Source organism: Vulpes vulpes, chromosome 6 (genome assembly GCF_048418805.1).
Source record: "Vulpes vulpes isolate BD-2025 chromosome 6, VulVul3, whole genome shotgun sequence".
In the NCBI taxonomy this organism is placed as follows: Eukaryota; Metazoa; Chordata; class Mammalia; order Carnivora; family Canidae; genus Vulpes; species Vulpes vulpes.
This window is the reverse complement of record NC_132785.1, coordinates 2,566,691-2,591,972: the sequence shown is the minus strand read 5'-3', so window position 1 is coordinate 2,591,972 and position 25,282 is coordinate 2,566,691. Positions and strand designations below refer to the sequence as shown.

The 25,282-nt window shown below is 39.1% G+C and overlaps 1 protein-coding gene across 2 annotated transcripts in view; it reads left to right on the top strand.

Annotated features, from left to right (window-relative positions):
- CDADC1 (cytidine and dCMP deaminase domain containing 1) overlaps nt 1–21,614 on the top strand; it is a 47,210-nt gene extending 25,596 nt beyond the window's left edge. Inside the window, exons 5-10 of one of the 2 annotated variants that reach the window (XM_026017201.2) lie at nt 635–1,204; nt 6,408–6,457; nt 9,872–10,041; nt 11,806–11,995; nt 15,928–15,988; nt 18,911–21,614. In XM_026017201.2, coding sequence (XP_025872986.1) covers nt 635–1,204; nt 6,408–6,457; nt 9,872–10,041; nt 11,806–11,995; nt 15,928–15,988; nt 18,911–18,984 — 1,115 coding nt within the window. In that variant the 3' untranslated portion in view covers nt 18,985–21,614. The remainder of the gene's footprint in view (nt 1–634; nt 1,205–6,407; nt 6,458–9,871; nt 10,042–11,805; nt 11,996–15,927; nt 15,989–18,910) is intronic. The other variant, XM_072760549.1, reaches the window with a different exon arrangement.
- Nucleotides 21,615–25,282: the final 3,668 nt, after the last annotated feature.

Genomic DNA, 25,282 nt, shown 5'->3' with positions numbered 1-25,282 from the left:
GTTTATTTCAAATACAAGACTCTAGACACTACCAGTTGTCAGCTACAATATTTCTAGAAGCAGCCATTTGATTACTTACAGGACTCTGGTTATATAGTCCTGGAACTAGGCTTCAGGACCACACTTAGTAAAGCCAGGGATTCCACAAATAACTTCCATGAGCTGTGTTAGGGGTCAGCCATCTTTTCCCATACAGGGCCAGATAGCAAATATTTTAGGCTTTGCAGGCCCTATGGTGTCTGTACCAGTCTGCTGCTCCATTGTAGTACAAAGGCAACCAGAGACTATGGCAATGAATGAGTGACTCTGTGTTCCAATAAAATGTTATTTATATAAATGACACTGAAGTTTGAATTTCATAAAATCTTCATGTATCACAAAATAGTATTCTTTTAATTTTTCCAGCTACTTAAAACTATAAAATCCATTCTTAACCTGCACACTGTACAAAAACAGGCAATGGGACAAATTTGACCTGTGGGCCAGATTTTGCCAAGACGTTATAGATGACTTCATGATAGACATTTATCATATTGGGACCTCTGGGTCTACCACAATGATATGGTGGGTTTATTAAGAAAACTCTTAATTTCAACATATGTCTGATAACTACCTTTCATATTTTGTATTTCAGCTGGAGTTAACCGAATTTCATACTGGCCAGCTGATCCAGAAATAAGTTTGCTTACTGAGGCTTCTAGTTCTGAAGATGCAAAGTTAGATGCCAAAGCGGTGGAAAGATTGAAGTCAAACAGTCGGGCCCATGTGTGTGTCTTACTTCAGCCTTTGGTGTGTTATATGGTGCAGTTTGTAGAGGAAACCTCTTACAAATGTGACTTTATTCAAAAAATTGCAAAAACATTGCCGGATGCTAACGTTGACTTTTATTCTGAATGTAAACAAGAAAGAATAAAAGAATATGAAATGTTATTTTTGGTTTCAAATGAAGAAATGCATAAGCAAATACTGATGACGATAGGTTTGGAGAACCTATGTGAAAATCCATACTTTAGCAATCTGAGGCAAAACATGAAAGACCTTATCCTACTCTTGGCCACAGTAGCTTCCAGTGTGCCCAACTTTAAGCACTACGGATTTTATTGTGGTAATACCGAACAGATTAATGAAACTCACAATCAAAGTTTGCCACAAGAAATTGCAAGGCACTGCATGGTTCAGGCCAGGTTATTGGCATATCGAACTGGTGAGTTATTTGCTTAGTGCATAAATTGGGGCTGACTGGGTTGTATTTGTCTCAGAAGTAAAACGGTTTTCATCTCCTCTATCATAGAGTTCATTTACTCTTAGATACTAAAGTTTTGCTGGTCATTATATGTATAGAAGCAAGTGACACCCTTGAATAGACAACTCTTAGAGAAGGTTTAGGATTCCTGTGGCCTTATATTCAGTGCTACATTTGTAAATCAGGAACTGATTATCTAGACCCTCCTGCTTCCTGCCTTTGTCATCTTGTTCATGGAGCCCTCTACTAGAGATGGGACAAAAAAGAGAAAGGAGAGAGACCAAAATTATTCATTTTTAGTTAACTCTTCAATATTTTGTGTGTATTCAGTATTTAATAAAACTTTGAAAATCTTTACAATAAAAATGTGAACTCAAAAATAACAGAATTAAAGTAAAGGAATATTGACAACTTCTTCCAATTGCTGGTATATCTTTAATCAGCAAGTTAAGAAATCAAATGTTTTTACTTTAAGTTGTACATGAGTGTATATATGAAAAAAGGAAAATGTCACTTGGGGATTTTCTTTATTGGGAATTTTCTTTATTGTGATGAAAGATAGATAAAAGATCTATATTGCCAATTATAGAACAATATTTTCACATCTTGCCAGACATAAGATTTTTCAAAGTAGAATCATGATCTGATCACTTTTTTAAATGCAACTTTGAAATAAAGGGGGGAAAATATAGGCAGGAGGAACAGTAGAATAAGATTTGGTGAATGGAGGATTTTATTTATTTATTTATTCATTCATTCATTCATTCATTTATTTTTTTGAGCTTATCCCAAGAAAGAAGGGAAGAAAGAAAAATCTTAAAAAAAAAAAAAGAAAATCTTAAGAAGAGGTCCATACAAATGCCACTGGTTTGCAGTATATTCTAATTCTAAAGACCACAAAGTACTTTGAGTAGAGTAGAAATTCTCAACTGACAGCATGTCAGAGTCGCCATCAAAACTTTCATTAAAAGTACAAATGCGTAAATTCCAACCCAGACCTACTGAACCAAGTCTGTAAGGATGTGGCCTAAGCTTATGAATTTTTAAGGTTCTGCAAAGGATTCTGATGTTCAGCAGGGTTAATAATCACTCAATTCTTTATTAAAGAACTTGGTTCTTCTACAGGCACAAATCATATAGCTCCAAACAAATGTTGTGTAAAAGTCTGATTTAATATAATTAAGTTGTTGTATCATGGGCTCTGCATTAGCATCTTAGCCAAAACCAGCTTTATAAAGAACTCTTCTGTAATCCATTCTGGAAAGACAGAAACATCGATGGGAACAGCTGCCATAGCTGTACATCACTAATTCCCCTTTGCTAATTAGAATTCAGCTGATTCCAGAGTAATGGTAAACTGGGAGATAGGAATGTGCTGTTCTTTTACTTATCTCAGTACATCCTGCTTCTCCTAGGAGAATATCCCATCCTACCATGTATGATTCCAGTGTTTAAAGATGCAGTAATGTATAGATACAAATTTGCATCTACATTCTTTAGAAGATACTCTAATTCTAAAGTTATCCACTCTTTCTGTGCAGAGTTTTGTGCATAAAGATGTGCTTCTGCACGTGATGGGTAACTTAAAATATTTTTCAAGGTTAATTTTTTGATTGTGTATGACTTTTTTTTATTTTTTATTTTTTATTTTTTATTTTATTTTATTTTATTTTTGCCTGGAGCCCAAATCTTGAATAGGATGCAACTCTGGGTCATGCACTCCACTCCACTGTCAGCTCATCCAGGGAGGAGAACCATGTGCTCGTCATCATTTTTCCCTTAGTGCTAAGCGCAATGTGCTGAATGGATAAAGGAAATCTTTTTTATATCCAAAGGTAAACGGTCCACAATCCCTTATCCAAAATTCTTGGAGCCAGATGAAAAGGAGTCCAGAATTTTTCAGATTTTAGAAAGGTAATATGGTTATATATATTGTATCTTACCCAGCATTCCAGGGAGGGGCCTGAGGCAGTACATTGTAATCAAGTACATCCATATGGAATAAAATGTATGAATATTTGCACTAAATATGTGGTCAGGTGTGGTCACAAAATAAGTATAATCAAGCTGTCAAAAAACAAAAAATCTGTCTTATCTGAAAAGCGTAAGGGATTTCAGATAAGAAAATCTAGACCTATATTCTTCATTGGTGATAAATTATAACAATAACAATTTATTGAGCACTTAGAAGGTGCCAGGCACAGAGCCAGGCAGTATATATGTGTCTCCTTTAACAATCCACCTGGGTAGACATCCCCCTGATAGAGCATGCTCCTAATAACTCAGACTTTTAGTTTCACTCTGTTCAGTTTGCTTTGACGACTTTATTTCACTCTAGAGATGAAGACACCATTTAAAAATAACATCACGAGTAAAATGAATTCCCAAACTTCTAACAACAGAATTCTAAAAGTAACTGAGAAGTAGGTGCTTGATGATTGCTTTTTGAATGATGGATAAATAGAATCTACAGAGATGTCATTAAAGGACATTTTGAGGTAGTCAGTTCCTTTAGACCCTAGAGGGGAAAAAAAAGAGTTTAGGAGGGCATTGCATCTTACCCGATTCAAGTGTGATTTCTGAACAGGGTCCTGTTTTCCCTTAGACAAAGTGTTTCCCAAAGCTGAAGATTATGCTTTCCTCCTAAAACACAACAGTGGTGGTGAATGCAGGTTGGAGTAGCCACGGAAGTTGGCTGTCTCAAATCATAACCTGGTGGTTCTCAACTTGCAGTACGCCTTTGACCCGAGCTGACGCTCACGGAAAATGCAGGTTTGGGAGCCCTGCCTGACTCGTTGGAGAGGTTGCTCTAGGAGATTTCCATGGGGGCCAGGAGGCCTCCTTTTAACAAGCATCCAGTGATTCTGATGAAGTGGGCTGTGGATCACACTCGGACAAATCTGTCGTGGCCACAGAATCAGGAGCTAAATAACCACACCCGTGTTCCAGAACCATGGGCTAAAAGAGCTCTCTGACTTTCAGTGATCCGAGTCTCAGGAATTTGGCTCAGCAATTATAAGTCGACCTTTCCCTCAAAGGTACACAGAGAAAACCTTGTGAATGAGCAGATCATGGGGAGCGATTTGTGTGAAAATTGCAGAAATGAAAAGATTCTTGAGAAATCACCTCATTTGTCATCCAACCTTGGAGCTGTGTGAAATCTACACCTAACGTGGATTAAATTTTATTCGTGTTTTAAAAGACATAGTAAAGAATATTCTGCTGGTGTAACTAAACTTAGCTAGGCAGTAGAGCTGCATACTGGTGGAAAATCACATTTTACCCCTCCTTCCGTCTGTCCCCAGACTGAAACAGAAAAAGTGGCTCCTGAGACTAGAAAAAAAAAAAAAAATCACATGAAAAATACTTAGTGTCAATGGTAGGAAAAAATAGACTCTTAATATGAAGAATTTCTATTTTAGTCTCTCATTTTTTGTTTCAGGTTTATACATGGATTAAGGATAATTTTACTTAAAGGTTTTGGTTTTTCAGGCAAATATAATCTTAAGTTTGTAACTGCTGCCACTTGCCTAGAAATGAGCGTAAAGCCATAATTGTATTCTTTCCCCCTCGTGTTATATTCTGAAGGTCTTGGCAGGAACAAAATTTCGTTTACACCGAAATCTCTTTAATGAATCTCCACTCTAGAACAAGCCTTCCCCTACCCTCCGTTCCCCAGCGTCGTGTTCATTTCCGTCCTAGCACAGCACGGACACAGGTGCTTGTGTGTTTGCTTCTCCCGGTCTCCCTCCCACCTCGGACTATAAATCTCATGAATACGGGGAATTCCCTCACCGGGGTCTCCTTGGGCATTCAATAAAGGGAAGTCTTTGTTCCGAAATTCTTACCATCAAAGAAAGGGGGTAGGTTTCGTCTGGAGGGCTTAATTTTAGTCACTTAATTTCTTTGCCTTTTTTCTCATCTAGAAAAGGAAGTATCTGCTCTACCCTTAGGGTAAAAATGAGGTGATGGGTAAAAAGTGTTTAAATTATGCAGATGCTTTTTCAATTTTGAAAACTCGAGCTTACTTGAAGATGGGGAATTTCATTATATTATCGTAACTTATAAAGATGGACTTATTTGTAAGGCAAGCTAGTTTTTAATGCCTAGGTAGGATAAGGCTATCATATGAGGGGATTAACTTTTAGGAAGTGGTAGGAAGAAACTAGAGTTTCATTTAATCCTTACCAATATGAAAATACCCTAGAGTAAGTTCACAGATGATTGGTCCTGTCTCTGTGTAGTTGCACCTCCTTAACGACTTTGGTCCCTTATTAAGATTTTGGTAAGTGCTATGTTTTCATAACTAGTGTATAATTGTTTTAGAAATTTGGAAGTTACCTTTGTATTAGTAGAAGAAAAAGTCAGTCCTTGATATACAGAATTTGTAATTTGGTTTTTTAAAGCTTTCTGTTGCCGATCAGTGATTTTAAGAAATGCAGCTTTATTTTTACAGAGGTTCTGGCTCTGTAGGGAAATTATAATCTTACGTTCATAACTCTGCCACTTGGATTTAGAAATGGGCATCATTCACTAAGTCGGCATTCTTTTCCCCTTCAAGTAAACTCTGAAGGTCAGGGAAAGGACTTTCAAATATATAGGAAAGCCCATAAAAACTTGTTTTTGTTGGTATTCTAAGTTTGAACTCTTCTTAGCAAGAACATTTCCATGAAATGTGTTTTCCATAACTAGCGTGTAAAAAAAGGATAGAAGACAGATTGGAGTGTTGCGAATTGTTGTGACATTAAATCCACTAGTTCAGAAATTTCCTTTTAAATCGATTTCATCATCATCTCTGAGAAATAGTCTTTTAGAAACTGATTTGGTGGAGAGTCTATAAAATTACACTCAGTTCTGGGTACACTTTGAACTGATCTGACTGTGGGCTCTGTACACAGATCATGTTCGACTGGGTTGATTGCGACACTGTCCAGTTATTCAGTATCTAGTTCTCATATTCCGTACTGAAGAATATTTTAGTGGTAAACTTTTATTAAATAAATGTATTTAGTAATAAAAAAGTATTTTTATAATCAGCAAAGATGTCAAGGATTGCTGCTATATTATGAATTATGTTTCAGTAATGTGTATTATTTGGGGAAACATGTTTCTTAAACTAATAAATTATTGACCTTTACTGAGTTAAATGACGTTTATCTTTCAGAGGATCATAAAACTGGAGTTGGAGCAGTCATTTGGGCTGAAGGAAAATCTGTGAGTATGAAATAATTTTTTTTTAAGTTTTTATTTAAGAGATCTCTACACCTAACATGGGGCTCAAACTCATGACCCCAAGATCGAGAGTCATGTACTCTTCCGACTGAGGCAGCCAGGTGCCCCTGAAAATAATTCAACATTTAACTTTGATTTTGTATAAACACAGTATGATCTTAAGTGCATTACATTATATTGACCCACTGGGGTTAATATTTTATTATTGGTGCATTTACTGAATTCTATAAACATTTGATCTTTCCTTCAATGATTGTCTAGGTAGATTCATTTATTTAGCAGACATTTATTAAACATCTTCCACAGCGTAGGCATTGTGCTGCGGCCTTAAATACTCTATACTGGAGACAGGAGCGAAAAAAAAAAAAGACGTATATATGATGATAACATGACACTGGATGGCATGGAGGAGAAAACTCTATGCTGCTTAGAGAAATGAGTACAATATTCTTGGAGGAGGTAAGGTGCTAACTTTTTTAATTTAAAAATATTTTATTACTATTTGCTAGTAAATAGTAATAAAATACTAAATTAGCAATGACTGGAAGGATACCATGCAGAGGGTATGAGAGAGAATGTGGGAAAATCAAGTGATTTGGTGTATAGTATGTACTCTATTATACATACTATATTCTATGTATAGTAGAGTAGCAAAAAATTAGACTGAACCCCAAAGAACTTTGTATACCATGTAAAGAGCTTGGACTTTATCTTTACAACAGTGGGATACTCTAGGACTAACCAGTAGAAATAAAAGGCAAGTCACACACATAATTTTAAATTTTCTAGGAGCCACATTAAAAAAAATTAAAAGAGGACAGCCGGGTGGCTCAGCGGTTTAGCACTGCCTTCAGCCCAGGGCCTGATCCCGGGGACCTGAGACCCGGGATCAAGTCCCACATCGGGCTCCCTGCATGGAGCCTGCTTCTTTTCTTCCTCTGCCTGTGTCTCTGCCTCTCTCTCTCTCTCTCTCATGAATAAATAAATCTTTAAATAAATAAATACATAGAAATAGATGGATTGATTTTAAGAATATATTTTATTTAATAAAATGTCCAGAAATATTATTTCAACCTGTAATCAATTTAAGAGCTATTAATAAAATATTCTGGAGGCACCTGAGTGGCTCCATGGTTGAGCATCTGCTTTTGACTAAGGTTGTGATCCCGGGGCCCTGAGATTGAGTCCCGTATCGGGCTCCCCGCAGGGAGCCTGCTTCTCCCTCTGCCTATGATCTGCTTCTCTTTCTATGTCTCTCATGAATGAATGAATGAATGAATGAACAAGTAAATAAATAAAATCTTTTAAAAAATAAAATATTCTGCATTTGGGGGGAGTATTAACTTTCCATAATCCTGTGTGTATTCAGACTTAACAACACCTCCCAATTCAGACTAACCACCTGTGGCTAGTGGCTACTCTAATGGATGGTGCAATCCAATAATATTTTAAGTGGGAAAATGATTTGATCAGATTTACATTATAAGAAGAAATGGGGAGTTAATAAAAAGGAAGTGATGAGGACTTCGCGTTGGGGTGGGTCGAAGGGCATGGAATCAAGAAACACTTAGTGACATTAAGGCTGACTCAGAGATGAATAGGGAGCCTAGGTTTGCCTCATTAGACAAGACAGCAAGTAATTTGACTCTTTCCCTGAATGTCCCCTGTTACTCCATACATTTAATCAACTACCAAGTGCTATGACTTCCATCTTCAAAAGATCTCTTGACTCTATTTATCTCTGCCTCAACTATTACCACCTACTAGAATAGGTTCCTCAGCCACAAGCTCCCATAGCATTCTGTGCAACTGATTCCTGACCCTCGTAGTTGAAATTATGTGCAGTTTCTTATCTGCAGATTAGAAGGTTCATAAGGGCAGAGATTCTCTGTTTTGTTTATAGCTGTATTCCGGGCCCCTAGCACAGTGCCTGGCCTGTGGTTGGATCTCTCCTTTGGGTCCGTGTAAATGCTCAGCAGCCTTTGGCTCAACCTCTGGTTCTCAAGCGCTTGTAAGAATTTAAGTTTCCACTCAAGTTATCTACAATGGGCAGCATGGTAAGGTGGAAAGACATGGTTTTGGAGTCCAGCAACCTGGGCTTGAATTCTGGCTATGTTGTTAACATTGTGACCCTGGACAGGTTTAATCTCTCTGGGCCTCAGTTTCCTTATCTGTAAAATGGAAAAACTAATTAGTACTACTGTCAAGGTTGTTGGGAGGATTAATTAAATGAAATAATGCCTATAAAAGTCAGCATGGTATTTGACATTCAGTAAATGCTCAAGAACAATTTATTACTATTACTAGTGAGATAACATATTATGTGTAAGCTTTTATTGGCTCATCATAACAATAATCTTTATCAAGCTGCCATCCTAATGAGTCTGTTGATGTTATCGCATGAATAATTAAAATTTACTGAGGTTTGTAGCATATTCCAAATTATTATAAACACTAATGATTTATCAAATATTTCACTCTAGTAACTGATAAAGCATTCATATTACATGTACTATGCCATTGGCTATGAGAAAAGAAAGAGCAACTTAAGTAAAAAGTCCCATATAAATATAAGTATACACACACACACACACACACACACACACACACACATTAGAGGCTCAATAAATATGAAGATTAGAGGAAAGTACATTTTTAGAAGGAGCACTTGGGTGGTTCAGTCAGTTGAGCATTGGCTTGGGTCATGATCCCAGGGTCCTGGGACTGAGCCCCACGTCAGGGTGGGAGTCTCCTTCTCCCTCTCCCTTTGCCCCTCCCCCTGCTCATGCTCGCGCGTGCTCTCTCTCTCTCTGTCTCTCGCTTGCTTTCTCTACCTCTCTCAAATCTTTAAACAATTAAAAAAAGGAAAGTACATTTTTAATTCTTTAACTATCACAATAGCATATTTTTAGTCCAATAGTAGAAATTTCTGTCTGGAATATTTTTAGAATTTCTGACTTATTAACCAATAGAACAGCATATATACAAACTCCTACAATTATTTGAGTACCTGTTACATGTGGAGCCCTCCAATACGTATATTTTAAAGCATAGCAAAGAGGCATAAAACATGGTTTCTATCTCTAGGGTCCTATAACCTATTTGGAGAGAGATGTCTGAGTCAAGTGAAACAATTTGTGAATTAAACAAGCTAGTGTTAATTAACAGCTAAAACCAAGGACTGCCTTGAGATCATATATTAGAAATGATCCGCCTTCCTGAAATTTGGCTTTGGCAAGACCATACTGCAGTGGGAGGATGTAAGATTGTATTTTTTTGGTCACAGAAAATGGAATTAGTACTCTAAAGTGTGATCCTAGGCTTTGAAATACACCGCCAGGCACCTTTTTTTAGAATGTTGACAATTCGCCTTTGTTGGTTTGCTCACTATCACAGAGAAGCTGTGATGGAACAGGCTCGATGTACTTCATAGGATGTGGCTATAATGCTTTCCCTGTTGGATCCGAGTATGCTGACTTCCCCCACATGGACGACAAGCAGAAAGACAGGGAAATAAGGAAATTCAGATACATTGTACACGCGGAGCAGAATGCCTTGACATTCAGGTATGAAATTCCGTTTGCATGTCTTTTCTTTAAAACATAGCAAGGGTTAAAAAAAGAAAAAAGTAGCAAGGGTTAGCTAAAATTAGTTTTCTTTTAGCTGTAATTTTTTTTCTTAATTCTAAGAAAAATTCTTTTCAGAAGTATAATTTTGGTGATACCCGGTATCTGCTGCCTGACCTGAGGCTACTGTGGGAGGTCCTCCAGGCCTTCGCATTTGTTGCGCGAGCCTATTCTTTTTCTGGTCTTCCTCGTCTCCGATATAAAACTGCTTGAAGTTGTCCTTAGGGTCTTCCATCTTTCTGAAGTGTAAGGTGTCCTTTATTTTCTAAACCGAGAGCACATAGGTTTATGAATATATAGATTTTTGTAATGAACCGAATGGCTTTAACATGCTTTTTGTTAGGGATTGGAACTGGCGTTACCTCCTTCTGGTGTTACTCTAGGTCATTTCCACAAACATTTCTCATCACTTAGCATGTAGGGAGTGATCTTAGGGGATTCAGAACTAAGAAAGACATGGCTTTTGTCCTTGAGGAGCTTATAGTGTTCCCTGGTGTTAGACTGCATTCAGGCTCCCATGATGGGTTCTCTGGGAAAGGCCAACACAAAGTCCTGCGGGGATTCAGGAACTGCTCCAGAGGGAGGGAGAGTGGGACGGGAAAGCTGTAAGGAGGAACTGACATCTGAGCTGAGCTTTGAAGGTCTGGTAGGATTGTGGCAGTTGGAGGCGCCTAAGTGACGGGAAGCCTCTCTTGCCTCAGGCATAGCAATGGTCCTGAGGCCGGGAAATGCTCGTGTGTATAGGGACATGAGCCGTCCGATTAGTCTGGACCCTGGAGCTCATGCAAGTAGCTGGGGCCGGACAGGGGAAGACTGTGAGTGTCTAAGTCTGTTTGATAGGCAGTGGGGAAGTGGCCACCCTCCTGATTACTTGGGCTGCGGGTATATTGTTTCAATAGACCAGATGCCTAAAGTTCTGTTGCCCTAGCGTTGGCAGACAGAAGGAGTCTGAACTAGAGAGACGGATGCGGGAGGCTGCCAGTGGTATAGACAGCCAGCTGAGAGCAGTGTAAACCACAGACCAGGGAGCCGAACCCCTGGAGCCTCAGGCAAGAGCACCGCGCAGTGCTCAGCTCCCCCAGCACACAATTCCTCTCTCCCTTCCCTTGTGCTCTTCATTACAGGTGTACTTGCTTCATTTGCCTGGAGGCATGAATGTGTCAAAGCCGAAAGTCTGTTAAACTAGAGCATCCTGTCTCAGGGAGGAGGTGAAGGAACTGTAACTTGAAGCAGAATTTTAATATTAATTTATCAATTTAACAAGCATTCATTTATTAAAATTCAGTAGGTGCTAGATAAGAGATCTTTCGGCTCCCGTCTAATCTCTCACGGTAAAGCCGTAAGGCAGATGTCAGTTCCAGCCCCTACCTGTGGCATCACCAAGTCCTCAGTGGAGAGCTCCTCCCTCCTCCCCTCTCTTTCATTGTCCGTCTTTTTTCTGTTTTTATTTATAATGTACTACTGAACATCTTACCAACTACTAATTATAATAATTGTCATGTTCAGAGTGTGTGTTAACATTTTATGAGTTTATATATTTAGCACATTTACTAATTCGGCAAGAACAAAATTTATTATTGTTTATCGTGTTGGAAATCTCTTTTAAAAGCAGCTTGCTTTTAGTGTTTTACAGATTTCTCTAAACTATAACTACCCTTTTGGCAGTTTAGACCTTTCTAATGTTCATAAAAAATTTTTTTATAGATGTCAAGAAATAAAACCAGAAGAAAGAAGCATGATTTTTGTCACCAAGTGCCCGTGTGACGAGTGTGTACCTTTAATTAAAGGTGCCGGCATAAAACAAATCTATGCCGGGGATGTAGATGTTGGAAAGAAGAAGGCAGACATCTCTTACATGAGATTTGGGGAACTTGAGGGTGTTAGTAAGTTTACAGTAAGTAGAGATGCCTTTTTTTCCAAGTATACTTTCTATTATATTGTTAGGTACCCTGCTGAATATTTTATTTTATTTTTATTTTTTTAAAGATTTTATTTTTTTAATTTTTATTTATTTATGATAGTCACACACAGAGAGAGGCAGAGACACAGGCAGAGGGAGAAGCAGGCTCCATGCACCAGGAGCCCGACGTGGGATTCGATCCTGGGTCTCCAGGATCGCACCCTGGGCCAAAGGCAGGCGCCAAACCGCTGCGCCACCCAGGGATCCCCCTGCTGAATATTTTAAATTAGTGATTCCCACACGTGTACAGAGTTCCAACAAGCTATTTTCATGTGCAAGCACTCACATGATAATTGCAAATGCTCAGCTTAAAACCTCTGTCTTAAGAATTTATACATCTCTGGAGAGCTGCCTACTATGGCCCTTCCAGGTCTTGAACGACCAGGTGCTATCTGGTGGCAAACAGAAGAAAATCCTTTACCCACCTCTTCCTTGCCCTTCCGGTGTGGGTGGTAAACAGCGGTGAAAACAGTTTAGGATTACCTAAGAGACAGGCACACACACATATACACATGCACGCACATGGGCAGTCATGACACACATTTCTCCTGGGAAAAATCAGAAAAAGAAGGGATTGAATATTTGATGTCTCCAAAAAAGTACCAAAATAGTTTATGGAAAACTTAGACCTCTAGCTATTTCACTGCATAGGTTTTTTTTTAAACCTCTTTTAAGAAGCAATCACAAACCTCCAGAAAAGTTACAAAAACTACTACAAAGAGCTTCCCCCCCCACCCAGAAACCTTTGAAAGTAGGTTGTTGACATGACGACCAGATCACTCTCAAGTAGTTTGTTACATATTTCCTCAAACAGTAGATTCTCCTACAAAACCACGAATCAGCCACAAATCTCAGGAAATCGTCCTTGACACATTACTGCTAGTTCATCCATGGCCGCCAATCAAAGTTCACCAGTTGTCCCAGTGTCCTATAGAGCAAAAGGATCCTGCCCAGAATCATATGCTGCTTTTTAACGATAATTCTGGCATTTAATGGAACACTTCTATACAAGAATTTGCAGTGGTTATAAAAGGCATATACTATAACTGTCTTATGAATTTCAAGTGTCCAGAGGCCTCCTGGGCGGCTCAGCTGGTTAAGTGTCCAACTCTTGATTTTGGCTCAGGTATGATCTCAGGGTCATGAGACTGAGCCCCACATTGGGCTCCGCCCCCAGCGGGGCATCTGCCTGAAGATTCTCTCCCTCTGGCCCTTGCCGCCCTCTCTCTATAAAATAAATAAATAAGTCTTAAAAAACAAAAACAAAAACAAGTTTACATTCCTGTTTTGAGTCCAGAGTGCCTGGAAAATGTATTTTTAAACTATATATATATATATATGTATACATATACTTATATATTTATGTGTATAACTTATATTTAAAAGTTTAAAACTATAAAACATTGTCTAGTTTCCGTGTGTGCATGAAGTGTCTTACATATTTACCCTTTTTATTTTGGTCATTTATTTTTAGTTTTTTATTCCCAGTTTTATTTAAAGCTCATCATGACAGGAGGGCCCTGAAAGAACGGAGAGATGGGAAAGGTGCTTCTTTTGTAAAAGTAAACAGAAGCCTACACCCAGCTAGTCAAAGGGAAATCTTCAGCTGGGTGGTGGTGTTTCCTGTGTCTTCGTTCCTGCTGAGGAGTGGGAAGAAATAGGCCTTTCACATTCTCTCCATAAAGATTAAATGACCTAGCTCTTCAGGACTGTGACTGACGGATTAAGTGAATTCCAAAATACATTGCTTAGTGGTGGATTTGAGTAGCTGTGCCGCTGTAAAGAGCATAAAGAAGGCAAGACAAGGTGACAGGAACAGAGGGAGTGAGTCCCCTCGGCGGAGATGGGCCAAGACCTGCCAGGAGCACCCCATTCGGGTGCACGTGGCTCCTCTCTGTGCGCATTCCAGTGACAGCTCTCTGCACCTTCCCATCCTTCCCCTCATGTGGCCTGGTTTGCAATATTGTGTAAGTGATTTAAACTGCCTGCCTAGGGGCAGCCCTGGTGGCGCAGCGGTTTAGCGCCGCCTTCAGCCCAGGGTGTGATCCTGGAGACCCGGGATCCAGTCCCACGTCGGGCTCCCTGCATGGAGCCTGCTTCTCCCCCTGCCTGGGTCTCTGCCTCTCTCTCTCTCTGTGTGTGTGTCTCTCGTGAGTAAGTAAATAAAATCTTTAAAAAAATAAACTGCCTGCCTAGCTAAATGCCTAGTGTTGTAAATACCAGTGACTAACACAAACAAGTATTCATTCTAAATTGGAACATAATGTTTATACTTATTTTTAGATTGTCCAGAGTAGTAGATTTTCCAGGAATGTCTAAGAAGCGATTACTTTTAAGATTAAAGCAAATTAAAATCAATTTTGTTTGAAAAAGTTTTGCTTTTCTCTTTGAGGTGTTACCATATATATACCCTTGAGATAACTGGTTCTGTTCTGTGGGTTTGTTGCAGACGAGGCTAGGCCCGAGCAACCGTATTTTCAAAAATAGATTTTACCAGTGTGGGCCCATGTCCATTTATTCAGAAACTTTTTTTCTATTTACTACATCTGGATTTTTCTCTATTAGATCATACTACCTTTTAAAAAAAAAAAATTATGGAAGTAATAAGTAATATATGCTCATTGTAGAGGACTAGGCATGTAAAAAAGAGCAGATATTCTCTGACAACTCATAGATACTGTTAGTGCATTGCTGTATTTTCTGTGTTATTGATAATTCTTCAAAAATAATGTTTAATGATTCAACAATATTCCAACTTAGAGATATAAGTTATCTAACCATTCCCCTGCTGTGAGGCACCTAAATGGCTTCTAAGTTTCTTACAGTTGAAATAGTCTTTTTGTGATTATCCTTAAATATACATTCAAGGTTATTAGTTTTACTTGGCCCAAATTAGTAGATGTTAGTGGTTTGGGCGCATTTTGAAACATGCCTATTTTTTTCATACATAATTTCCCACCCCTTATAAATCCTCTTTTTCCGGGTGCTAACCCTAACCATCCCATTTCTAGATAACCCTCCCTTTCCAAAGACTTTTTTTTATACATGGTGAAATATTCGTCTTGTATCTCACTCCCCGCAAGGATCATGGTATTAGCGAGCTTATCTGTTGAGCTCACCGATGCTTATGGAGGAGGCTCCCGGGTACTGCACACTGTATTGTGCCTCTCTAGAGACAGTGCCCCAGTGAGGCCTTTTTGGTCAAGTCAGTGGTGACCTGATGCTGGGGACTTCTGGCCAAGTGAGGGAGGAAGGGCTGTGCCATGAGGTACCGATTACACTCGGTTTCTCTTCTCAGCAGCTCCAGGCTGCTCAGCACTATCTGCGAACTCTCAGGCTCCTCTGTTTCCTTCTGAATGGCTGAGATGGAAAACTGACAGTAGAGGAGGTGATATGTTGGTGATGTGATAAAACTATATTCAAAGGCAAGATAGCCTTGGTGGTGTTTTCATTCTCTAATATCTAGGCCCTCTCTGGCTGTTATAAGATACTGTAGGACCTGGAGATAGAATGTGTGGTGGAAATCCTATCGTGTTGAGCAGGAGCAGACTCTGGTTTTAATTCTCTTGCTGCCCTGAGTGTGTAAATCCCAGGCAAGTCACTATCCTTTGCTGGTCTTCCACTTCCTTACCTCTAAAATGAAGGTAAAGGATTTTAAAGTTCCTTCCTTCTCGAAGAATATTGATTCTGATCCCAGAAGTCAGATCATTTAGGGTCAATATTAGGGCCTGGTTGGTAGGAACATGCTAACTCTTTTTTCTTACATTAAAAAAAAAAAAAATGTTTTGATATTTGACAGCAGGGTGCTGAACTATTTATTAAATCCTCCCTACACATACATATAAAAGGTTTGTGCCCTCTTACAGTGGCAGCTGAATCCATCAGGAGCTTGTGTCAGTGAACAAAATGAGCCTGGAAGCAAAGAGAGTAAGTATTTAAAAGTCTTTTATTAAGCTTAACTTTGTTGCTGAAAAGAAAGGATACGTAGCGAGTATTAAGGGGTTGGAAATTGGAAATTGTCGTGGTGGTAGATAGAGCATATTCCTTTTGCAGGTTAGATGTTTGCCATTCAGTTTGTTCACAAACATCTGTCTACTATATGCTAGGTTCAATGGAAAGTGCTGGTTTATAATCAATTCTATGGAATCTGCAGTTTAATACAAATAATTATGTACAAATTGAATATATAAATTAGATTTATATGAAGCAGTAAACTACAGTGCTCTCCTATAACGAACTGAAGCTTGCTGGGCAGTTAGGAAGGAAAAATGTATATAATTAATACATACCCGGGGATCCCTGGGTGGTTCAGCAGTTTATCACCTGCCTTTGGCCTAGGGCGTGATCCTGGAGTCCCTGGATCGAGTCCCGGGATTGAGTCCCGCATCAGGCTCCCTGCATGGAGCCTGCTTCTCCCTCTGCCTGTGTCTCTGCCTCTCTCTCTGTGTCTCTCATGAATAAACAAATAAAATCTTAAAAATAAAAAATACATACCTGGCTGTAGGGCCAAATTAGAGGGTGTATACATTTTTATTTGAGTAAAGGCACATTTGTAGAGATTGATCAGAGAATAGAAATCCTGTGGTTATTTGAAAAATCTAAAGTCATCACCACTACCGCAAATGAATGATTAGTCTTCAAAGCTTTATTATTTGCATATTAACACAGATTTTTTTTAAATATAATGTCACCTTAGGGAGATCTTGCAATTCCTTAGGTATATAATTTTGAACATTAGTTATTGCTATACAGTATTATTTTTCAAGATTGATGTATTTATTTGAGAGAGAGTGTGTGATGGTGGGGAGAGGGAAGGGATTGAGGAGGCAGAGGGAGAGTCTTAAGCAGACTCCGTGCTGAGTGCAGACCCTGCATGGGGCTCAGTCTCATGACCCTGAGGTTATGACCTGAGCAGAACTGTGGCTTAAACGACTGCGCCATCCAGGCACCCCCATGGTATCATATTTAAATATAAACTGTTATCTATCTGTTTGGATTCTAGGTAAATGGAAATTTTGCGTAATAAATAAAAAATTTTTTGAAGATAACAATGATTTGATTACCTTGAAAAATCAGGAAATGAAGAGATTTTTTTACATTTAAATTCAATTAATTAACATATAATGTATTATTAGTTTCAGAAATAATGTATTATTAGTTTCAGAAGTAGAGGTCAGTGATTCATCAGTCTTACATAACACCCAGTGCTCATTACCTCGCATGCCCTCCTTAATGCCCGTCACCCAGTGACCCCGTCCCCCCACCCCACTTCCCCTCCAGCGACCCTCAGTTTATTTCCTATGGTTAAGAATCTCTCATGGTTTGTCTCCCTCTCTGATTTCATCTTGTTTTATTTTTTTCCTCTCTTCCCCTATGGTCCTCTGTTTTGTTTCTTAAATTCCACATATGAGTGAGATCATGTGGTAATTGTCTTTCTCTGACTTACTTCACTTAGCAAAATAACCTCTAGCTCTGTCCACGTCATTGCAAATGGCAAGATTTGACGGCTGAGTAATATCCCGTTGCAATAATATATATCCCACATCTTCTTTATCCATTCATCTGTCGATGGACATCTGGGCTCTTTCCACAGTTTGGCTATTGTGGACACTGCCGCTATAAACATTGGGGGGCAGGTGCCCCTTCAGATCACTACATTTTTATCTTTGGGGTAAATACTCAGTCATGCAACAATTGCTGGGTCATAGGGTAGTTTCCTCTATTTTCTACTTTTTGAGGAACCTCCACACTGTTCCCCAGAGTGGCTGTACCAGCTTGCATTACCGCCAACAGTGTAAGACGGTTCCCCTTTCTCCACATCCTCGCCAACATCTGTTGTTTCCTGACTTGTTAATTTTAGCCTTTCTGACTGGTGTGAGGTGGTAGCTCATTGTGGTTTTGATTTGTAAGGAAAGGAAGAGGTCTTTATGAAAATAATTTCTATTCTATAGTTTCTGTGTAAATACCTTGATTTTTTTGTGTTATGAACTTAGCTTTATTTATTCAGGTTGTGTGTTTTTATTTGCAGTCTGGAAAAAAAATACCTATCCACTCTATCTTTTGAAAAAATGAATCAGGGAAAATAAGTGGAAAAAAATATATGGATCTGATTAAAGAATATGACTTCATGAACAGTGTTTGAGGGGGTCAGTTAATAATTCCCTGCTGTTAGGGAAAGGACACAACGAGCAGTAACCAAAAGGGGATGAATTAATTTATGTTAAAATTAAGAACATCTGGTCATCAAAAGATATCATTGAAAGAGTACAAAGGCAAGCCATAGAATAGGAGATATTTCCCACTTACCATCAATAAAGGACTCGTATCCTAGATCACTAAGGAAGGGAAGGCGTGCCTGCTGCCCTTGGCAGTCCTGAGATGGGAAGGAGAGGTTGCCATCGGGCGGGAGGGCAAGAGAAAGGCTTCTGCTTTGCTGGCCATGTTTTAATTATTGACCTGGGTGATGGCCAAATGTAGGTTTGCTTTGTGACTGTTGACTGAACTGCAAGGTCATGTTTTGTACACATTTTTGAACAAATGTTTTATATCAACAGAAAATCTTACCTCTTTTTCAATTTGGTAACAGCTTTATTGTGATAGGTTCCACCTATCATTAATTTGCCCTTTTAAAGTATAAATTTCAGAGTTGAGTGAATTCACTTTTTAATAAAGTAGATACTGTGCAGCCTGAGTTATCTAGAATCTGTTCTTCAACAGTTGGGAATTTTAAGATAAAATGCATGTTCCTTTTTAACTGAAGCATTATTTTGATCTTAGAACCCATATGACTTTCAGACCCATCTATCTGAAGTACAGTTTTCCTGATACTAAGTTATTCTTGAACACTAGATGGTGTGATGAGACCCTTACCGCCCGGTGAAGAACAGCACCAAAACAAAAAGCTGTGTCTTGGAAACCACTAACAAGTCCTGTTGAAACTGGAGTGAGGCCTCAAGAATTTTTATTGCACTTTTAAAATTCAGCCTTGTTAACTCAGAAAATAAGGATGGATTTTGTGAATAACTGAAAAAAAAAAAACATTGTAAAGAAGCTAATTTATTACTACCATATGAATGATGTTAATGAGAATATTTTTCTTTTAGATTTGTGTGTTTTTCAGAATATAGTGGTGTGTTCTTTTATTACATTAAATGAGGTAGCAATGATTTAATGAGACAAATTTGATCACCTTGTAGAGGTTAATTTCTCCTTGTCATAGCTTTATATTAGCCAGTTTCTTGAAAGGGGCTGGTTCACTGGAGGTCACCTCCCAGCAGAGAATTAAACACCTTTTAAAAAATATTAATTCCTTCAGATTTTGAAGGTGATAATTAGTAACCTGCTCCAAAGAAATAAATGATGACCTGGCCATTTTTTAAGCCATTGTATGGCTCACCAAAAGTTCACATTTATACCTCAAGCTTTTTAATAATCAGAATTTAATTAGGATTGAATTGTAAAAAAATGAAGGTGGCATAGCCAGTCCCCATTATTAAAGTATATTCCTGACAATGTTACTGATTTTTTAAAAAAAACCCTCCAGTATGTAGAAATCACAATGATTTGTTGAACTGGTGTGTTAAGTCACTGATTTAGGCAGCAGTAGGAAGAGAATATTATTATTAAGAGTGAAGAAATATTTCAGTCTGGAATATTGAAACCAGCCTTTGTTGAATTCCATTCATAAATGCTGCCCATTTTCCCCTCCATACAGTTAACAGAGTGTCTTGTAGCTTTCAGTGGAAGATCTTTTAAAAATATCTGTGAACCAAAAAAAAAAAAAAAAAATCCGTGAACCTTAAGAATACTGAAGATCTTGACAGTAAACATATGGTCAGTTCACTTACATTCCCAAATTGCTCTTTGTGAGACCTCTCATTTTCATTCGCTGAGAAACTTCCAGAGAATAGTCCAAAGATGAAGGTATGTGTTTTGCACTTTCCTAGAATTAGGGAGGGAATGCACAGCCCATGGCCCACAGGACAGGGTGTGACATCCCGAGGAGCACCTGCCTTGGCTCTAGAGAGATCTGCTGTTGTCCCCAACCCTTCCACTGCACCCCGTGGCCTCACAAGGCCCCCCACCAGTGTCTCAGAATTGTACACAGGACAATCCAAATATTGACCCGTGTCCCTATTTGTACAGCAGCCTGCTTAGGTCCACTGGGAGTTCGAGGTCATCATACCAGGCAGTTGAGAATTGCCATAAATATTGAGAGGAGGAAAGATACCCTTAGATAGATCTAAGGCTAATTTGAAAACTTGTAGTTAAGGTATTCTAAAATCTTTATCAGGATGTAAATAACTGAGATTTGCTCACATCCTCCCAATTGCTTTGATATACAATATATACAAGCTTAAATTCATATTAGAATCATTGTTTTTTTACTAATATGTCATCCACGTCAAATATTTTATGAATCAATCAGCAAATATTTTGTAAGACCCAAAAGCCTGGTGTACTGTCAGGTTTATGGATTTGTGTGTTGGACGTTGAGGGGGATATCAGAAGGGAGAAACAAAATGGGAAAAACTAGGATTAGGAAATGGGAAAATTCATATTTCCAAGCACTATGAAAATTTTCATGATGATGCCATATTTCCTTCTTTACAACTGGTCAGTTTTCTGCATTTATTGAGAATTTCCTATGTAATACCAGAGGAAAGCTCTATGAGGGCAGGAATATATATATAACATATGTACATATACATATATTCGCACACATGCATATTTGCATACATATATTTATATATGCATATACATATAATTGTATGTTTATAAATTTTTTATGTATAAAATATATAATTTTTTTAAGCTGATGAATCCAGTGCCTACAATAGTGCCGGGCACATAACACATTCAATGAGTATTTGTTGATTGAGTAAATGACTGCTGGACACTGGCTAGACCCTGGAAATGAGATGTAGAAGAAACGCTCCCTCCTCTCAAGGAGCTCACAGTCTCGTGGACTGTGGAATGGAGTAATAGAGACGGACTCTCAGAGTGGGGGTCCTGGACCGGCAGCATTGGCGTCACCTGGGGGCTTGTTAGACATGAGATTCTTAATGTCCACTGAGATCTAGTGAATCAGAAACTGGGTGTGGGGCCCAGCAAGCTGTTCTCACAGTTCTGCAGGTGCTTCTGGTTGACCTTGCAGGTTGAGAACCACCTTGTGAATGTAACTATAGGAAGCTTCTGAAATATGTAATGAAAACTAATAGAAATAAGAAGGATGACTGTATTGCAAAGAAACTAGGATGTGTTTTTAGCTGAGAAAAGGTATGAGGCATGGAGACGTATTTTAGTTAAGGGAAAAGAAAGTAAATTTTGTCCTAAAGTAAAGCTGGTTATTTCAGAATGGTCATTACAGAATGAAAAAGAGAAAAATAAAGGACAAGCTAGGAACACAGAAGTTTGGGAAAAGAAAAAAGAAAGAGGAAGGAAGGAAGGAGGGAAGGAAAAGAAAGAAAATTTTACCTTTTGTAGTCATGTTGGCTAAAAATTGAATTGTTATAAGGGTTTTTAAAAATAATAAACTTGTTTTTTGTTTTAATAGCTTGCTTATGTAATTTTCTTTCATTTGCTAAAAAGAAAAAGTTTCCTCGGACTGTTGGTCTGCTCTCGATAAGATATTACGGTTTTCTTTACTTTTTAAGTAATCTGCCTGGAAAGCAGAGATGTTATATGTTACTAAAGTAACTTCCTGTGTTTCATGTTCTTTATCGGGTCCTTGATTACTTAACTGCGTCTTATCCTCAAGAGCTGAATTTTACTTTAAACCATGTAACCGGGATCCCTGGGTGGCGCAGCGGTTTAGCGCCTGCCTTTGGCCCAGGGCGCGATCCTGGAGACCCGGGATCGAATCCCACATCAGGCTCCCGGTGCATGGAGCCTGCTTCTCCCTCTGCCTGCGTCTCTGCCTCTCTTTCTCTCTCTGTGACTACCATAAATAAAAATTTTAAAAAAAAACCAAAACCATGTAACCTTCTAAATTTGCCTTTAAAATCTTGTTACTTGGTTGAATAGATAATTAAGTATTGTTTCAAATAATCTATGTTCCCATTTTGTCAAGTGTTGCAGGCTCTTGATATTTTTGACCAACTTTCCAAAATCAATTTCTAAATAAAGTTTTTTAACCAGGAAAGTAAGCTGGGATTTTCCAGAGGTTCCCTGAAATAGCTCCAAAAGATTTGTTTTCTTTCTTTATAAAAGAGAGACATGCCAAATGAATTGGTTTACGGGATATGCTAAGTCACATGGGAAGTGTTGTCAAATAAGAAATATCAAGCTTTCTTGATGTCCTACTTGTATAGGTACCTGTTCAAAGTGTTCCAGAAAGTAATGAAATCCCTAGAAACCAGATGTCCCAGGATAATGTCATCACTGTAATTCTAGTCATTATCTTTAAATGTTGTATGTCCCAGATATACAACAGATTTTCTGGTCAGCTGCACTGTAACAGACTCCATCAGACCTTTAACTATGGCCATTTTTAAGTCTTTTATCATTTACAGTTACTGTTTTACTCTGGTGCTTTTTAAAAGTTTTCCCGCAAACGTGTTTCATCTTCAAGGAAATTCATGAATGGACTCTAGCAAGTACTGTAGAATACAGGTTTCTGATAACTCTAAGAGCATCCAGTGGAACTGGGAAAGAATTTCCACAACCAACAGAAAAACTGGATTCAAACAGAACGAATATTAATCACATGAGACTGAATGATCACGGGGCTGAATGAACTGAGATAGATGAGCATAATTTTTTTTTGACATTTTTGTTTGAACGTTGCTTTTGTGTTTTTTTTTTTTTAATGTTTGGTTTTTCCAGATTTAAGAAAAACGTTTTCTCTTTTCTCTTAAGTTACCTATGGATTTACAGCAGTTTGTTAAATTATTCCTTTATAAGCAGAGTTGAAACAGTTACATTTTTTCTCTACCTCATACCTCCAGAATTTTAAAACTGAATGAGTAATTGTATTTTCACAGTGAGACAGTTATTTGCATAAGTTCAGTAAGAATCTGTTCTTACAACGAGCCTGGGTGGGAACATTGGCCGTCCCGGGGCTAGGACTGGAATGCCATATAGGAGAGGTACACGTAGCCTCAGATTCGGCCAGACAACTTGAAGAAGGTAAGGTTGACTTTATGGAGCCAATAAACAATAAAGCCCCTTGGGGAAGTCGGCCTGGTACCTGGCTTCCAGGGGTCCTGGCGGCCTTAGGACAGTGAGTGAGGAAGGTCACTTCCTGGCATGGCAGGTTCAAGACCGTCAGGATATTTTGGGGACCTTGAGAAGAGAGGAATTCAACCCGGATGTATAGGTATCGCAAGTGAAGTCTGATGGCAAATCCTTGGCTTGGCTTCCCAGCCTTGAGAGGCTTTTAAGAGTTCAATCTGAGATTCCTTCTAGAAAGTTCCAGCAAAGCAGATGTAGAAGAGCCTAGCTCATCAAATGATTATTCATGCTACGCTTACGTAAATAGGCCAAATTTACTGAAACTAGATCTAATTTGCAAACAAATTAGTCTTGCTGTGATTATCTTTGATAGACAGAAAAATGTTTCAGGAATACACCTACGTAAATATCAGCTTCTAGTGCTGGTAATTAGCTTGGATGGGGTTTGTTTTTGTTTTTGTTTTTTTGCAGACTTTTTTTTTTTGGTCTTACACCTGTAAGATGGAAAGACCCACTGGAAAGTCTCCTGGATCCAGAATTCTGGTTTCCCCCAGTATTTGCCTGTAGCTGTCCAAGCTAACCTTTCCAATTTTCTCCCACTTTTGACTCGGAATCATGAAGAACAAAAGCTGCCTGTTTCTCAAAGCCTTGCAAACGGATTGTGAGCGATTTGATACAGACTTCAGAGAAGAACATGCCACAATAACGCAGGTTTCAACAGCCTTCGTGCCTGCTGCTGTGCGTGCCACGCAGAAAGTTCAAACTGCATAGGATGCTTTGACCCCGACAGCTAGAAATGTTCTTGACGGGGTGCCCCCGGGTTCTGAAGCTGGCTTATAATTTGTTCTAATTGTTAACTTTTGTTTTTCTTTCATTTCCATAGAAATGCCTTATTAAACACCTAATTTCTCGCACAGTAGTAGGCCTAATTTGGGGAGCCCAGTTACATCACCACCTCCTAAAACAAGACGTAACTGTGTAACTGAACCAAGCTATTTTCAAGACTTAGAGATTAATTCAGTGAAATAGTAAAACAGGCTACCAACTCAGCTTCTGGATTATGAAGCTTCTTGCAGTTTCAAGGTGGGTCTAAAGGGGAGCAAAATGCGCCACTTTGGTGTATGTATTCTGTTCAATTAAAATCATTTAAGATATAGGGATGCCCGGGTGGCTCAGCGGTGGAGCATCTGCCTTTGGCCCAGGGCGTGACCCCGGGGTCCCCGGATCGAGTTCCACATTGGGCTCCCTGCATGGAGCCTGCTTCTCCCTCTGCCTGTGTCTCTGCCTCTCTCTGTGTGTCTTTCATGAATAAATAAAGTCTTTTAAAAAATTATTTAAGAAATAGCCTTTACAAGAAGGACACCCCTTTGTCCCCCTGAATGCAAGAAATAAATTCCTGTGGGAAGGGCACCCTCCGTGCACCTGCAGGCTAACAGCGGCCTCATCACCAGAGAGGGGCAGTTCAGGACCCAGAAGGCTTTTATCAACAACTTTCTTACTTCTCCGTTCATTTGCGACCCCAAGCCAAACCCCTTTGTCAGTTCATCAAAAATAACTGTTTCTTTGTTTTCTGAGAGGTCCAAAAGCTGCCTGCTTGCTCACTTCTTCGGGTCTCACATTTCTATGCGCTCCTGTATGTATGGAGTTAAATTTGTGGGGTTTTTTTTTGTCTTATGTCAATTTAATTATTCGACCAGCCAAAGAACCCAGGAGGGAACATTTTTCCTTCCTTACACATCTCTTCTACGTGCACCGCCAAGGGCACAGTGCGGGTTCCTGAAGGAACATTCACGCTTCCTGCCGGGCCGGCCGTGACTTGAAGGCCAACCAGAGAGCCTCTCGGACCCTTCCCGGGAGAGCCGTGATTACCTGCTTCCAAGGGAGACCGACAGCCGGGCTCGTTCATTTATTTGATGACCCTTTGTCAAATGTCTTCATTCTCCGTAGCCGGTGATACTCGCTGCTCTAACCCGGGTGACCCGGTTCTGGTTAGCAGAGCAGGCTCCCGGGGCCAGCGTCTGTGTGGGGTCCTAACTTCTTTGTAGT